Below are 17,306 nucleotides of genomic sequence, written 5' to 3'. Positions count from 1 at the left end.
TCTATTAGTCTTGTCTTTTTGACAAAGCCAATCTAGTGGGTATGAAGTAGAATCTCATTGTGGATTTAATTTACATTTCCCTAGGACTAGTGATTTTGAACATCCTCTGCTAGGCTTTTGGTCATTTGTATATCGTCTTTGGAGAAATGTCTGTTGAAATTCTCCCTCCCCTCTTTGGGTTGTTGTCTTCTGTGTTGTAAGAGATCATATATTCTAAAGACAAGTCCTTTATCATATGGATCTTTTTTTTGTTTGTTTTTGTTTTTGGCGGTACGCGGGCCTCTCGCTGTTGTGGCCTCTCCCATTGCGGAGCACAGGCTCCGGACGTGCAGGCTCAGTGACCATGGCTCACGGGCCCAGCTGGCTGCGGCATGTGGGATCTTCCCGGACCGGGGCACGAACCCATGTCCCCTGCATCGGCAGGCGGGCTCTCAACCACTGCACCACCAGGGAAGCCCAATCTTGTTTTTTTTTTTAATCCAGTGTGAAAATCTCTGTTGTTTGAGTAGGGTGTTTAGTTCATTCATATTTAATATTTATGTAGTTGCTTTTACATCTGCCATTTGCTATTTGTTTTCTGTTTTTCTCGTATCTAAAGAGATCCCTGTGTTCCTCTTCTTCTTTTTTGGCTGCACAGCAGGGCTTGTGGGATCTTAGTTCCCCAACAGGAATTGAACCCGGGCCCTTGGCAGTGAGAGCACGGAGTTCTAACCACTGGACTAACAGGAAATTCCCTGTTCCTCCTATTGTGAGTTATGTCTTAGCAGTTGCTCTAGGGATGACAGTACGCATTTATCACTCTTAATCACAGGCTCCTTCAAAATAATACAAGTTTAATTCTGTCAAAATGTAGTAAGTTTGTTGCTTTCTTACCTACTTCTTGGCCCTAAATAGCAGAAAGAAGAGGAGAGGTGACCTAGAGAACCTCAGTCTCTCCACTGGGAATTGGAATAGCCTCTAATTTTAGCCACAGAAGGTTTTCCTCAACTGTATATGTTGGGATTTTGCAAAAATCCTGTTCTGATGAACCTCCAGATGAGATTGGGGGGAGGAGTGAGTGGTGTGGCTCTTACTCCTTAGCTGCCCAGAATGATTGTCGTCTCTGAAGGGGTTATAGGGAAGTCGTGTCCATATCCCCCTCCCCGACCCCCCACCACCCCTGTACCTCCTCCTTTTAGTTTAGTGTATATTAGCAGGTTGGGCTAGAGGAATCAGCTGCTATGCGGTTGATTTTTTTTTAACCCTTTCCCTTATTTGCCTTTTACTCCTCCCCTTAATCAAAAAGCTCTGTTTAATGCAACTGTAAATCTTTATCCTCCTCCCTCCCCCTTCCTTTATATATTGAGGCTTTGGGGTAGGACAAAAGTGCACAACCCACCACCCCCCTTCCCCTCTGCATTAAAATTCCTTATTTACCACTTTTCCCCGTCACATTTCGTCCCAATCCTTTTCTGGCAAAAAGGAGCCTTTTCCTCTCTGTGACCCTAAGAGCATACTGCACAAGGGAAATCGCCCCCATCCAGATGTGGCTCCACACTTCATTTCTCTTGTCTTCTGCTGCTCTTTTCCTGGTGCTCTTTTTGTCAGTGGGGTGTGGGTAATAGAACAGCCATGGGCTTTTGGGGACTTAAAGTTAAAGCTGTTTGTTTCTTCCTTTTCATTTATAAAAACACTAAACGTTCAAATTCAGAGAACCAAAAATCCCACCTTCCCACCGAACACTACTAAGGGGCATGTCTTCTGCTCCATACCTTTTCTGTTTTTCTTTCTCTCTTGTTAATGCTTTTAAAAACAAATGAGTTTTTTTATATAAATAAAGTTTTTAAAGTGTGAAAAAAAAAACAAACACAAAAGAATTAAGAAAATGGTCATAGGAACATACATATTGATAATTACCTTAAACGTGAATGGATTAAATGCTCCAACCAAAAGACACAGGCTAGCTGAATGGATACAAACACAAGACCCATATATATGCTGTCTACAAGAGCCCCACTTCAGACCTACGGACACATACAGACTGAAAGTGAGGGGATGGAAAAAGATATTCCATGCAAATGGAAATCAAAAGAAAGCTGGAGTAACAATACTCATATCACATAAAATAGACTTTAAAATAAAGAATGTTGCAAAAGACAAGGAAGGACACTATATAATGATCAAGGGATCAATCCAAGAAGAATATATAACAATTATAAATATATATGCACCCAACATAGGACCACCTCAATATATAAGGCAACAGCTAACAGCTGTAAAAGAGGAAGTCAACAGTAACACAATAATAGTGGGGGAATTTAACACCTCACTTGCACCAATGGACAGATCATCCAAAATGTAAATAAATAAGGAAACAGAAGCTTTAAATGACACAATAGGCCAGATAGATTTAATTGATATTTACAGGACATTCCATCCAAAAACAGCAGATTACACTTTCTTCTCAAGTGCGCACAGAACATTCTCCAGGATAAATCACATCTTGGGTCACAAACCAAGCCTCAGTAAATTTAAGAAAATTGAAATCATATCAAGCATCTTTTCTGACCACAACACTATGAGATTAGAAATGAATTACAGTGGAAAAACATAAAATACACAAACACATGGAGGCTAAACAGTAAATTACTAGATAACCAAGAGATCACTGAAGAAATCAAAGAGGAAATCAAAAAATACCTAGAGACAAATGACAATGAAAACACAACAATCCAAAACCTATGGGATGCAGCAAAAGCAGTCTTAAGAGGGAAGTTTATAGCTATACAAGCCGACCTCAAGAAACAAGAAAAACCTCAAATAAATAATCTAACTTTATACCTAAAGGAACAAGAGAAAGAAGAACAAACAAAACCCAAAGTTAGCAGAAGGAAAGAAAACAAAGATCAGAGCAGAAATAAATGAAATAGACACAAAGAAAACAATAGCAAAGATCAATAAAACTAAAAGCTGGTTCTTTGAGAAGATAAACAAAATTGATAAACCATTAGCCAGACTCATCAAGAAAAAGAGGGAGAGGACTCAAATCAATAAAATTAGAAATGAAAAAGGAGAAGTTACAACAGACACCGCAGAAAGACAAAGCATCTTAAGAGACTACTACAAGCAACTCTATGCCAATAAAATGGACAACCTGGAAGAAATGGACAAATTCTTAGAAAGGTATAACCTTCCAAGACTGAACCAGGAGAAACAGAAAATATGAACAGACCAATCACAAGTAATGAAATGGAAGCTGTGATTAAAAATCTTCCAACAAACAAAAAGTCCAGGAGCAGATGGCTTCACAGGTAAATTTTATCAACCATTTAGAGGAGAGCTAACACCAATCCTTCTCAAACTCTTCCAAAAAATTGCAGAGGAAGGAGCACTCCCAAACTCATTTTACGAGGCCACCATCACCCTGATACCAAAACCAGACAAAGATACGACAAAAAAAGAAAATTACAGACCAATATCCCTGATGAATATAGATGCAAAAATCCTCAACAAAATACTAGCAAACAGAATCCAACAATGCATTAAAAGGATCATACACCATGATCAACAAGGATTTATCCCAGGGATGCAAGGATTCTTCAATATACACAAATCCATTAATGTGATACACCATATTAACAAATTGAAGAATAAAAACCATATGATCATCTCAATAGATGCAGAAAAAGCTTTCAACACCAATTTATGATAAAAACTCTCCAGAAAGTGGGCATAGAGGGAACGTACCTCAACATAATAAAGGTCATATATTACAAACCAAGAGCAAACATCATTCTCAATGGTGAAAAACTGAAAGCATTTCCTCTAAGATCAGGAACAAGACAAGGATGTCCACTCTCACCACTATTATTCAACATAGTTTTGGAAGTCCTAGCCTCAGCAATCAGAGAAGAAAAAGAAATAAAAGGAATATAAATTGCAAAAGAAGAAGTAAAACTGTCACTGTTTGCAGATGACATGATACCATACACAGAGAATCCTAAAGATGCCACCAGAAAACTACTAGAGCTAATCAAAGAATTTGGTAAAGTTGCAGGATACAAAATTAATGCACAGAAATCTCTTGCATTCCTATACACTAATGATGAAAAATATGAAAGAGAAATTAAGGAAACACTCTCATTTACCATTACAACAAAAAGAATAAAATACCTAGGAATAAACCTACCTAGGGAGACAAAAGATCTGTATGCAGAAAAGTATAAGACACTGATGAAAGAAATTAAAGATGATACCAACAGATGGAGAGATACACCATGTTCTTGGATTGAAAGAATCAATATTGTGAAAATGACTATACTACCCAAAGCAATCTACAGATTCAATGCAATCCCTATCAAATTACCAATGGCATTTTTTACGGAACTAGAACAAAAAATCGTAAAATTTGTATGGAGACAAAAACGACCCCGAATACCCAAAGCAGTCTTGAGGGAAAAAAACGCAGCTGGAGGAGTCAGACTCCCTGACGTCAGGCTATATTACAAAGCTACAGTAATCAAGACAATATGGTAAAAAAAAAAAAAAAAAAAAAAAAGACAATATGGTACTGGCAGAAAAACAGAAACATAGATCAATGGAACAAGATAGAAAGCCCAGAGGTAAACCCACACACCTATGGTCAACTAATCTATGACAAAGGAGGCAAGGATATACAATGGAGAAAAGACAGTCTCTTCAATAAGTGGTGCTGGGAAAACTGGACAGATACATGGAAAGAATGATATTAGAACACTCCCTAACACCATACACAAAAATAAACTCAAAATGGGTTAGAGACCTAAATGTAAGACTGGACACTATAAATCTCTTAGAGGAAAACATAGGAAGAACCCTCTTTGACATTAATCACAGCAAGATCTTTTTTGATCCACCTCCTAGAGTAATGGAAATAAAAACAAAAATAAACAAATGGGACCTAGTGAAACTTCAAAGCTTTTGCACAGGAAAGGAAACCATAAACAAGATAAAAAGACAACCCTCAGAATGGGAGAAAATATTTGCAGACAAATCAACGGACAAAGGATTAATCTCCAAAACATATAAACAGCTCATGCAGCTCAATATTAAAAAAACAAACAACCCAATCCAAAAATGGGCAGAAGACCTAGACAGACAGTTCTCCAAAGAAGACATACAGATGGCCAAGAAGCACATGAAAAGCTGTTCAACATCACTAATTATTAGAGAAATACAAATCAAAACTAGAATGAGGTATCACCTCACACCAGTTAGAATGGGCTTCATCAGAAAATGTACAAACAACAAAGGCTGGAGAGGGTATGGAGAAAAGAGAACCCTCTTGCACTGTTGGTGGGAATGTAACTGATACAGCCACTATGGAGAACAGTATGGAGGTTCCTTAAAAAACTAAAAATAGAATTACCATATGATCCAGCAATCCCACTACTGGGCATATACCCAGAGAAAACCATAATTCAAAAAGGCACATGCACCCCAATGTTCACTGCAGCACTATTTACCGTAGGCAGGTCATGGAAGCAACCTAAATGCCCATCGACAGACGAATGGATAAAGAAGATGGGGTACATATATACAATGGAATATTACTCAGCCATAAAAAAGGAATGAAATTGGGTCATTTGTTGAGACGTGGATGGATCCAGAGACTGTCATACAGAGTGAAGTAAGTCAGAAAGAGAAAAACAAATATCGTATATTGACGCATATATGTGGAACCTAGAAAAATGGTACAGATGAACTGCTTTGCAGGGCAGAAATTGAGGCACAGTTGTAGAAAACAAACGTATGGACACCAAGGGGGGAAAACCACAGGGGGTTGGGGATGGTGGTGGGATGAATTGGGAGATTGGGAATGACATGTATACACTGATGTGTATAAAATTGATGACTAATAAGAACCTGCTGTATACATTAAAAAAAAGACAAATCAAAGAACAAAGCAAGAAATGTAAAAGTGAAAGTTTAAAGCCTGTTTCATCACAAGCATCCCTTTATCATTTCACATCCATGAGCTCTGTAAATGGTTTAAAAACAGTGGTTCTCAAGTGTCACCTGAGCATCCCTGGAGTCCCAAGACTCAACCGTTCAAGGGGTCCAAGAGGTCAAAACTATTTTCACAATAACAGTAAACGTTATTTCCATTCTCATTCTGTTTTAAGTGTACAGAGCAGTTTTCCAGAGACAAGATATGTGATAACATCATACTTCTAATGGCTAATAGAATGTATGATTGTGTGTGCTTGTATTTTAAATTTTTCAGTTTTATTTTCCAATACAGTAAACATCAGTAGATACAACCTACTTAAACAAAAGTTCCTTGGAATTCTCAATAATTTTTAAAAGTATAAAAGGATCCTATATCTGCATCATAAAAAATAACAAACAAATAAATAAAAGGATCTTAAAGCCCAAAACTTTCAGAATTGCTGTTTTAAAAGATTGTGTCTATCAAATCGTCATTAAGGTATGATTACTTTCCCCCACTTTTAATAATCAAAGACCACACACACACACACACACACACACAGAGTCTGCTAATCAAAACATCTGGTTGACTTAAGCTCATCCATGTAACACCACTAAAATGAAATAATTAAATTTGAAATACAATTGACACGTTAGCAAGTGAAGCTTTACTCTAGGTTAAGGTCAGAATTCAAATAAGCATTTTATAAAACTGGAAAAATCTTAGAATCTAATAATTAACCTCTGAGAATCCCTAAAAAGTACAGAGATTCCAAACTGAGAACTTTCGGGTATTGAAACGTACATAGAAACATCTGAGTTAAAGCTTACATTTTAAAAATATCTTTTTCTTATGCTTGTAAATATCTTTTTTTCAAAACATGGATACCAACAATAACATGTGCCTTATTCATGTCAAATCCTTCAATTAAACTTGCAAAAACAAAAGAAAAAAGAATTAGGAATATGAAGGCTGTGAGCGTTTCAAATATTTTAGTGTACCTCTTTCCAGAGTGAAACTTGCACTGCAAAATTTACCTGATCTGGCTGCTTGTAAATCCTTCATTCCTACTGTTTTATTAGGAACAGAATCTTTCACTCCAACTGCAGGCTGAATGGGTTTTGAAACAAGTTGATTAATAAATAATGTACATTTGATACAATCTGTAGTTAATAACTCAAGACAAAAATATAAGTTTTTACCTTCAAGTGAGGATATTTTTCAGGAGAATCTAAAAGGCAAAAGGGACATAGAATCAATTACACGTAACTATGAAAGCCAACTATATATTCATGCAGTTAGTACTGAGCAGAATCCTCATGCTTGGCCTTGGCAGTGAATACTTTAGGTTCTGGTGTTTTGTTTCTTGGGGGAAGTTAGGACTGCAACAAGACAGACATATGAATCCACTATAGATACTGAAGAAAAAATAGGAGTACAGGTTTAACAAAACATGCAGTTAAGATTTCAAAAGTAAGATTATGTTCCAAAAGCCTTTATAAAATAGAAAAATGCACATGTACCAATGTGAACATGCTGATTGATGAGGAGAAAAGTGATCTTTAATCAGAGGAACAAATCATGACCCCGAGAAGGTAAATGTGAAAGCTGATGGTAAAATGCAACAGCATATCTTGAATGCAATACAGCAGCATCATTTACACCATTATACTACAAGTATTTATCATGTTCTTCAATTTGTCCTGTAATTTAGGAAGTGCACAGTTGGGATGACAGTTCAGTTGAATGTATAATTCATTTCTCATCAGAGAAAGTGTTATGAACTGATCAGCTTGGATATACACTTGTAGAATAATAGTTCATAAAAATATTCATGTTTTTCCATACCCATGTGGGCTACTGGTATGCCTACATTTCTTGGATCCTCTAGTTTAGTCATCTTAAAGTTTCTCGATCCACTCATGCAAGAAGGTATAGAAGGCACATCTAAGAAATAACGTATTATAAGTTTTCAATATCGAAGCATGATTATCAAAAAGGAAAAAGTAAATTTTACTGCCACAGAATTATTAGATATTAAAAATCTTTCATATTTCAAAATCAGTGTAGTATTTACTGAAAGTAACAATTTTAGCATTTAGGGAATGAACCCTATTAATTTCTTTTGTTTCCAAAATTAGTTTGGTTCAGTATATCATGCTAATGTTTAAAAGGATTTTTGTGAAACAATTATCATCAAAAAATTAGCTATCTTAGGGACTCCCCTGGCGGTCCAGTGGTGAAGACCCCATGCTTCTACTGCAGGGGGCACTGGTTCAATCCCTGGTCGGGGAATTTAAGATCCCACATGCCAAACCAAGCAGCCAAAAAAAAAACCCCACAAACCTATCTTAAAAAAAAAAAAACAAACACAGCCAATGCTTCCATATTCAAATTAATCTCATTTGAATAACACATACCAACACAACATATATCTTTGATGCCTGATAGTTACAAGGAGGAGCTGGGGTTTACCTCAATTCTAGCACCCACTCCTGCTTCCAGTATTCTCTGGAGCAGCAATGACCTAACCTTGTTTCAGTGTAAATACACTGAAGTCATCTAACGAGAGTTCTCTCAAGTTTCCTCATCACCTCCACAATCACCTCCCTAACACCCTTCTTTCACCCCCTCTTTCCTTTCACTATATTCTTTCCTCTTCAAAGGTAGTCTCTGGATCTGTGGTCTTAATTCTCCCCCTTTGACATTCCTTTTATGGATCATCCCCACCACTTCTTTTTTCCTCTTTGCTTAGCAGTGGCACCTTACATCTATAAGTTCTACCTCAACGCTTTGCTACCCTCTGGCTATAAACACACTCAGAAAGGAAAACAAAATAATGCTTTTCCTTGATCCTGTTCTGTCTTGAACTATCCAGTGGCTCCTCTTCCAGATTTCTCTCAATGCAAGCCTACACCCTTGCTACTCTGAGAGCTTGTCAGAAATGCACAATCCCAGACCTGCTGCTCAGCATGTGCACTTTTCACAAGGTCCCCAGGGGACTAATTAAAATTTGAGAAACTCTGATCTATGAGTCTGCTTCTACATTCCCACAGTAAGAGTGGGAAAGCTTTGCTGTTCGTCTCTGACAAGTTTCGGTGCTGGAAGCTCACTTCAAATTTGTCTCACGTTTCAAATACTCTGCTCTTCCCTTTTCTAAAGACCTATTTTACTTTGCCCCCGTCCTCCACAGACCCCTGCTTCCTTTTCCTTCATTTACTCCCTGTAACCTCTGCCTCTCTCATTCTTTAGTCCTTCTTTCCTCTTCCTCATTTCCCGACTTTCCTTAGGTTGTAGAGTACCTTGAAACGGAACTAATAATTTAGCTCCTTAAAGGGGACTCTCAATTTAATCTGTGGCTGACACCAGATAAGATACACAGCTTCCCTCCTTTTCTCGTCTTTTTCCTCACTATGCATTTGACAGGTGATTTTCTTTTCTTTTTTTTTTTTTTTACATCGACAGTGTTATGTTTTTTAATAGTTTTCAGAATATAAGCTGCATAGCTTTTTAGAATAAAAAATGATATAACTTCAGGTACATGCTTTAGGACACTTGGTTAAACAACAAGCAAACTGTGTCTTTGAGGACCACCTCAAAAGGGTGGCACACTTCACAGTGTAACTTGGTAACAGACATGGAGATAGAAGATTATATCATGGCATGTTGTCTACAAAAGAACATCTGGACAGTCAGAACTTAAATAGAACACAGCACACAGTTAAGTATTCAAGCACTGCTTTTTGGCCAAATAAAAACTGCCTTAAACCTGCTGATGGATTTTTTTTTTTTTTTTCCTGCGGTACGCAAGCCTCTCACTGCTGTAGCCTCTCCCGTTGTGGAGCATGGGCTCCAGACGCGCAGGCTCAGCGGCCATGGCTCACGGGCCCAGCCGCTCCGGGGCATGTGGGATCTTCCCGCACCGGGACACGAACCCGTGTCCCCTGCATCGGCAGGCGGACTCTCAACCACTGCGCTACCAGGGAAGCCCTGCTGATGGATTTTTGACAAGAAAAAAAGATGTAGCTGCTTAGTTCTTCTGACACAGCACTTCTTTTCCAGAGACAGGCTCAGTTCTACTTGAAATCAGTGTGAGGAATGATTCTTCCTCTTAACCGACAGGTGATTTTCTTTGGCTATTAGAATATATCAGAATTCCCATTTTAAATCAACATGCTGTCAAATGACTTTTTCATAAAAATATAGTTCTTACCTTCTACTTGTCCATTTAATATATTTTTTCCTCTTTGACCTGCAGCTCCAGATAAATGATCAACATACTTCTCTGGAAGACTCTCAGAGATACTCTGTTAAAATTGATATTAATAATGAGTTGCATAAAGCTTTCCTAATCCCCTTCTAATAGCTGAAAATACCCTACTTTTTAAAAATTTCCTGCTTTACAAGCAATTAGATTTAAAAATAAGAGAAGCATGCATTGAAAACCCAAACATTTAAATAGAAAACTTCATATACACTCTCTAGATCAAGTCTATCTTTTATCCTCATTTGGCTACTGACTCTGTAAACTGAGCATGGAAAGCCAGAGGAATTATTTTCACAGACAAAAAATGTGCCTGACTTACAGCCACATTTCAGCAAAGAATTAACTTCAAAACACCTAACTCTACTTTACACTCCTTGTCAAAAGAAGAGAGTATTTTTTAAAAATATGTGTTTAAATAAATGCTTTAATAAGTACACTTGCTATAAATTTAAAATATTTCTAAAGACAGAAATTTTTTAGTATTAAAATAATATACTTGGCATGAAAAGAAACCATGAAGTATGTCATGTTGAGCATAAACAGAACACTGTATAAGCTGCTTCATTTAGGTAAACAAGGGCTTATAAGAATCTGTTATTTGATAAAATTTTTATTGATAGGAAAAATAGTTGAATAAAATAGCGAAGTAGTAAGGAAAACTTTTATGTTTAAATAATAGCAGAAAATTTAAATATAGTTATGCAACTCTTCAAAAAAGTACAGCAAGCTTTAATAAGGGAAGAATAAGAACTTTTATTTATTAATCACGTAAATGTGCCAAGCTTTTCTTATGCACATTTTATTTTCTACATACAACAACAATGATAAAAGTGATTGTAAGGACAGTTACCCCACTTCTTGTTTCCTGGTCATTCCAAGATGCGAGAGTGTAATGACGGGATCCGCTGCTCTCTCTGTCCAGAATGTCCCTCCCCTGGACCCTCACGTGATTGGCTCCTTCCCATCCTCCCCTTGGTAGCTTTTCTCACATGCAGATCTTTTCTGACTACCTAAATTCCACTCCCACTCCCATCCCCATCCTAACTACAAACTCTCTCAATGTTGTCTAACGTAACATTCTCCATTTTCTTTGCCTCTCACTGTTGTGGCCTCTCCCGTTGAGGAGCACAGGCTCCGGACGCGCAGGCTCAGCGGCCATGACTCACGAGCCCAGCCGCTCTGCGGTACGTGGGATCTTCCCGGACTGGGGAATGAACCTGTATCCCCTGCATCGGCAGGTGGACTCTCAACCACTGCGCCACCAGGGAAGCTCTCTCCATTTTCTTTACATGAAGGACTTAATAGTGACATATAAAGGATTCCTGTTTGGTTTTATGTTCCCACCACTACAGGCTAACCCCTCAATTGGTACAGTCACTGTCTAACTGCCCAGTATATAGTTGGTATTCAATAACAGGAATTTATTTAAGATCAAAACATTTAAAATGTCGAGAGGACCTCAAGTAGCAAAGCACTTGATACCTATAGGAGATCTCCGATAACAGTCTATAGAAACTTAACATACCCCAAGCTAGAAATCCACATGCCCATTCTAATTTTCCTATTCTTAACACTACTGTCATTTTATTGTCCTTCAGGTTTTAAAAAAGTGCCCCAGCATTTAGTGAGTCACTAATTGCCAGTGTGATCATTTTTGTCTTACATTTCTATAGCACCCTTTACAGTTTACAAGGTGTGTTCACAGCTGTTACCACATCTGTTCCCTACACATACCTGAGAAGTGGGTACCAGTACCATTTTTTCGAAGGAGGTCACTGACGCTCAACCAGGGTAGACAAGTTTTTCCGAGATCCCACAGCTAGTGACAGAACCAGGATGCTACCATGTCTTTTGACTTTAAACACAGTGCTGTATCACTGCAGCAGCTGCCTATATCTAACAGATCAGGCCCTTCTTATCTCCTTCCATAGCTGTCACCTTACAACAGGTCATCATTACTTTATATTTACGTTACTTCAAGTATGGCTGCCATAAAAGTACTCAACGCACACTAGTTTATCCAAAATGGTGTGTACTTATTAAAACATCGCTAAACCAAACTGTTGTTCTTATAACGCCACATACTTATTATTCCCCATTCTTTTGCTTCTCTTGAAATGTTCCTTGCAGATCTATTTGAAAATCCAAATGTACTAATACTTTCAAGTCTCAGGCACTATCTTTTTCAGGTCTAAGTGGTAAAAAACTACATTTCAACCTGTTTCTCTCTGAACCTCACTAGGAGTTTTACACATCCATATGTACCAAAAAACATACATTTGCTTGGGAGACTGGGACTGACAGATACACCCTACTATATATAAAATAGATCAATAATAAGGACCTCCTGTATAGCACAGAGAACTCTACTGAATACTCTGTAATGGCCTATATGGGGAAGGAATCGAAAAAAGAGTGGATATATGTATAACTGATTCACTTTGCTGTATATCTGAAACTAACACAACATTGTAAATCAACTATACTCCAACAAAAATTTTTTAAAAAAAGAAAAGAAAAAAGAAACATACATTTGGCCATAGGCTGACCTGGAATAATGCTTCAGTTTTTTGATAAATTTAACTTCAGAACCCAAACTGATTCCTTATGACTTCTAAGCCTTGGTTTTTGCTCTGTGCTACACTGGTTTCATTAGGTGAATCTTGCAAATTAACAAAAGTGCACTATGTGGCAGTTATTATACTCAGCAGAAAATCATTTAATTAATTACAGGTTAAAAATATAAGGAAAAACTTTTGATGGGCAAATGCAAAGGTGAGAAAGTAAAGTCAAAGCATCCCCCCTTTTATGTTTTAACATCACTCAGTGCTTATATTTTAAAATAAAATAATAATAATAATAATAATAGAAGACAGTACCTCAGAATCCCAAGGTGATTCTATACCTTCCTCTTCTCCTAATCCTAATGCTGACATCATATCTGTAAAATACAGCCACAGATACATTAATGAGAACATTTACTACTATGAATTTTAAATACATATATGTCTATCTCCATCCACAAATATTTAAATAAAATAAAGTAGCAGAAAAGAATTTCAGAGGGTTGAGGCATTTTCAGGAAGAAAAAGTTGGTAGTAGTTGGGATACTTCTGAAGAAACAGAGCAAAAGAAACATACTTTAAAAGAAATGGAAAGAAAAAAAAAAAAGGGCTTCCCTGGTGGCACAGTGGTTGAGAGCCCGCCTGCCGACGCAGGGGATATTGGTTTGTGCCCCGGTCCGGGAAGATCCCACATGCCACGGAGTGGCTGGGCCTGTGAGCCGTGGCCACTGGGCCTGTGCTTCCGGAGCCTGTGCTCCGCAAAGGGAGAGGCCACAGCAGTGAGAAGCCCGCGTACCGCAGAAAAAAATAAAAGAAAGAAACAGGTAGTATATTTGGATCCACACATTAGATGTTTTTAGACTAGCCTTTAAGCATAGAAAAAAATTCATAAATATTCACTAACTCACCACTCCTATTATTTTTCTGAGCTCCATCAACAGAAGTCAAATTGTTATGATCTGTTTGCTCTTGTGGGGCACTTTCTATATCAGTATCATTTTCTTTTTCTCCAATTTCTGGATTTGTTGCTCCTTCCTATAAAAACAAAACAAAATAAAACAAACACCTCATTCCAGAAAACATCATATTCATTCATTTGGTCATTCAATCAATCAGTAAGACCACAAACATTTACTGGATCTGTCAAATCATAGGCACTATCCTGGGAGAAAAGCTGGAAATATAAATAGAAGACCGATTCTGCTCTGTATTCCAGGAGAAGTAGAGCTACATGAAAACAAGTAAGAACAGCAAAGTATCATTCAAAAGCTCTACAACTGATGTGAACAGAGTACAGGAAGGGCACAAGGAAAGAGGAGTCAGCTGTATCGGGGTAGCTCAGGAAATGCTGCAAAGACAGGTCTGTGTCTTAAAAGACACACACAGTGTAGAGCAGGGACGTGAAGGGGATTCTAGAAAGGGCAGCCTGAGCAAAAGGACAAGGCGTGAAACAACATAACAAGTCACGTGGAAAACTAGAACACAGTTACCGGGAATGGTATGGAGAGACAAAACTGGAGGATCAGAGCCAAACCAAAAAAAGCAAGTGTCCTCCTAGAACATGACCTTTCTCCTTCATGTGATGGGGATCCACTACATAAGTAGAGGTGTTACATCTTCACAAATATATTTTAGAAAGGTCACTCTGGCAGCAACGTAAAGATGAACATCAGGGGAGCAAAACTAGAAAAGAGCATTTCAAAATTATAAGTGAGAAAGTAATAGGAAATGAAAAATGGTAAGCAGGTAGAAAATACTGAACTTGATGAGCAACAGGATGTGGTGATTTCAGGGAGGGATGGAGTCCAGGATTTTTCCTGCTTTGGTATTTCAGTGATGTTATCTACTAGGATGGGGAAGACAGATGACAGAGTAGCTTACAAAGAGTCAGGAAAGAGGAAAGCATCAGGGACAATGTCTTCAGTTTGAGGCATAACAAATTTGAGGCACCCAGGGGACTTAGAGGAAAGATTTGGATAAATGCATTTGGATTAGTAATAGATAAACTTATTCAGGAAAAACATATGATGTTAAGATAAATATCTGTAAAATATACTAACCTGGTATAATTAAATGATGCAAACCTAGGCAGAATTCTGAACTTTTGAAAATATAAACAAGACTGGGGAAGAAAACTATGAGATTCAATTATTCGATTATATATTGCAACATTTGTTTAAGGCTATAAAATATACTCTTTCATGAATATGCGCAAATATTCATTTCTGGGATATTATAGCAATAAGCATTTTTAAGTTTAATGAAAAGATTTAATTGTAGTCAAGAGACTACAAGAAAACTCCTTTTCAAAAATTAATCTTAAAAGACAAGTTTTAAATTGTAGAAGAGAATGTTTATGTGATTATGGAATTATGAGGCATTTTTAAGTACTACTATGATGTATGGAAGAAATATAAAACCCTATTTTAAAATTCACATGGTTTCCTTATTCACCTGTGAACAGCACGCTAATAACTCTTACTATCTACGCCTTATAGAATGGCAGTTAAAGATTGGGGAAATGATATAGAACTATAAAAATTAGTAAAACTATGATTATCCAAGGTGGAGATTTAAAAGTTCTCAGATACATCTATGTTTAACAAACAGGACCCAATATTCACATGAGGGAAGAAGAAAGGGACTAAAAAATCAAGTAACCAGGATTCCTGAGTTTTACATATGAAAAAATTTACTTGTTAGTTTAACTTGTATAACAAAATATTTACATGCAAGTTTAACCATAAATACTGAAGTTAATAAAGTTTCTCAAGAATAACATGAAATGTACCTACTGCTGGAGATATTTTAAAAAGTAAAAAATTATCTTGCAAAGATAATTTTGTACACTCTGCTGGTAATTTTTCCTTCCTTATTATTTTATAATAACAAGTAGTTTATATTAGAAAAAAATCATAAATTGTGATTTCATTCATTTGATGTGTGTATATGTGCCCATTATGTGCAGATATTACTAGGAAAAGGTAAATCAGAATCTCTCCAGAAAAAATGATTTCTATATTTTTTTCTTTAAGACTGTTGCAGTTTAAAATTTTCTCATTTAATGACTTGAAATTAAGAACCTCATTTACACAATTAGAAATTATAATCTTAGTGAAAGACTAGATAAAATACTTATTTACTTCCTCTCTGTTTATTCTCAAAAAGATCTAAAACACCTACCAAGATGATACCAAACAGTAAGATAAATTAGTTAAGTATATACCAAACAGTAAGTAAGAAACCACAAGAAACAGAAGGGCCCCAAATTCTTAATTCATAATAAATCTGATAAGGCCTAAAACAGAGCTCTTCTTGCATTATCTATGAACAAAGGTTTTGCTAGATTAAATATAAGACATAACCTTATTAATTTAAAAGTGAGAATTTTTTAAAAAGGAAAAAACTTCAAATTAAAACTAACTTCCACATGGAACTATATTCAATACCTTGTAATAAACTATAATGGAAAAGAATTGAAAAGAATATAGATATATACATCTATATGTATAACCAAGTCATTTTGCTGTACACCTGAAACTAACACAGTATTGTACATCAATTACACTTCAATTAAAAAACAACAACAACAACCAAAAAAAGGTAAGGATCAAATTCTCTTTCAGTTCTTCATAAAAATCAACTATATGTCATTCAAAAGAGTATGAGCATTTTTTCCCATGACCTGATTTTCTCTTGTTAATTTGAATTTGAAATAATTTCTATCATATTTTATAATATAGAGTTCCTGCTCTCACTTAACCCCACTATTTCTGTTGTTTGTATAATAATCTCTCTCATCTTGACCCTCACTCAATCTTTAAATTCATCTTGTCCTTCTTAAATGAATTATTCCCCTTCATCCCCCTCCCCATCTTCATATTCATCTAGTTGTTCTTTCTAGTTGCTTTCTCATTCTTTCCTTTCATAATGGCATACTTCAGAATGGTTTACTGCCACCAACGTTCATAAATCTCAATCCTGCACATATATTGCTCCTGTTATTACACTGTTTTCTATCATGATCTTGAGCAATTCCATTTCTGTAAGGGATCCTTTTCATCACTGTAAGAATCAGGGGGCTGGTATGTGAAAAAGCACAGAAAAAAAAAGTTAAAAACAAAACAGAACAACTTACCTTTGTAAGACCAAGGCCTGCTAAAGACTTGAGAGGTTTTGGGAGAGGTTCAGGTGATGGGAAAGCAGGATGAGAGACGCCCTGGATTGATGGTTTGGGAAAGGTTTTGACCACATCTTCATTTCCACTATCAGAACTATTGTGCTCAAAGAAGGTTCTCTCTTCTGGTCTCACGATGCCACATTTTGCTTCTACTATAGTGAAAACAAGGTGGAGTACATGAGAACGTCCGTAATCTCAAATCAGTGAATAACACAAGAAGGACAGTCTTCAAATAACTTACTGTTTTTCTTGGATTGCTGAGAAGCACTCATTAGCTTTGTTAAGCTTGGTTTCAGGACATTCTAGAGAAGAAAACAAGAGCTTTAAGAATAAGAAGTATTGGGA

At 36.8% G+C, this 17,306-nt stretch overlaps 1 protein-coding gene across 1 annotated transcript in view; it reads right to left on the bottom strand.

Annotated features, from left to right (window-relative positions):
- The window catches only part of LOC307049542 (ankyrin repeat domain-containing protein 26-like), a gene marked incomplete at its 5' end in the record, with an annotated part of 115,218 nt that overhangs the window by 72,355 nt on the left and 25,557 nt on the right, over nt 1–17,306 (bottom strand). The window contains 7 exon segments of the mRNA XM_079699102.1: nt 6,988–7,060; nt 7,153–7,181; nt 10,164–10,257; nt 13,097–13,158; nt 13,690–13,816; nt 16,920–17,113; nt 17,203–17,263. Of these exon segments, the coding sequence (XP_079555228.1) occupies nt 6,988–7,060; nt 7,153–7,181; nt 10,164–10,257; nt 13,097–13,158; nt 13,690–13,816; nt 16,920–17,113; nt 17,203–17,263 (640 nt within the window).

Source organism: Hyperoodon ampullatus (genome assembly GCF_949752795.1).
Source record: "Hyperoodon ampullatus genome assembly, chromosome: 3".
Taxonomy (NCBI): domain Eukaryota; kingdom Metazoa; phylum Chordata; class Mammalia; order Artiodactyla; family Ziphiidae; genus Hyperoodon; species Hyperoodon ampullatus.
This window is presented reverse-complemented; position numbering and strand designations above follow the sequence as displayed.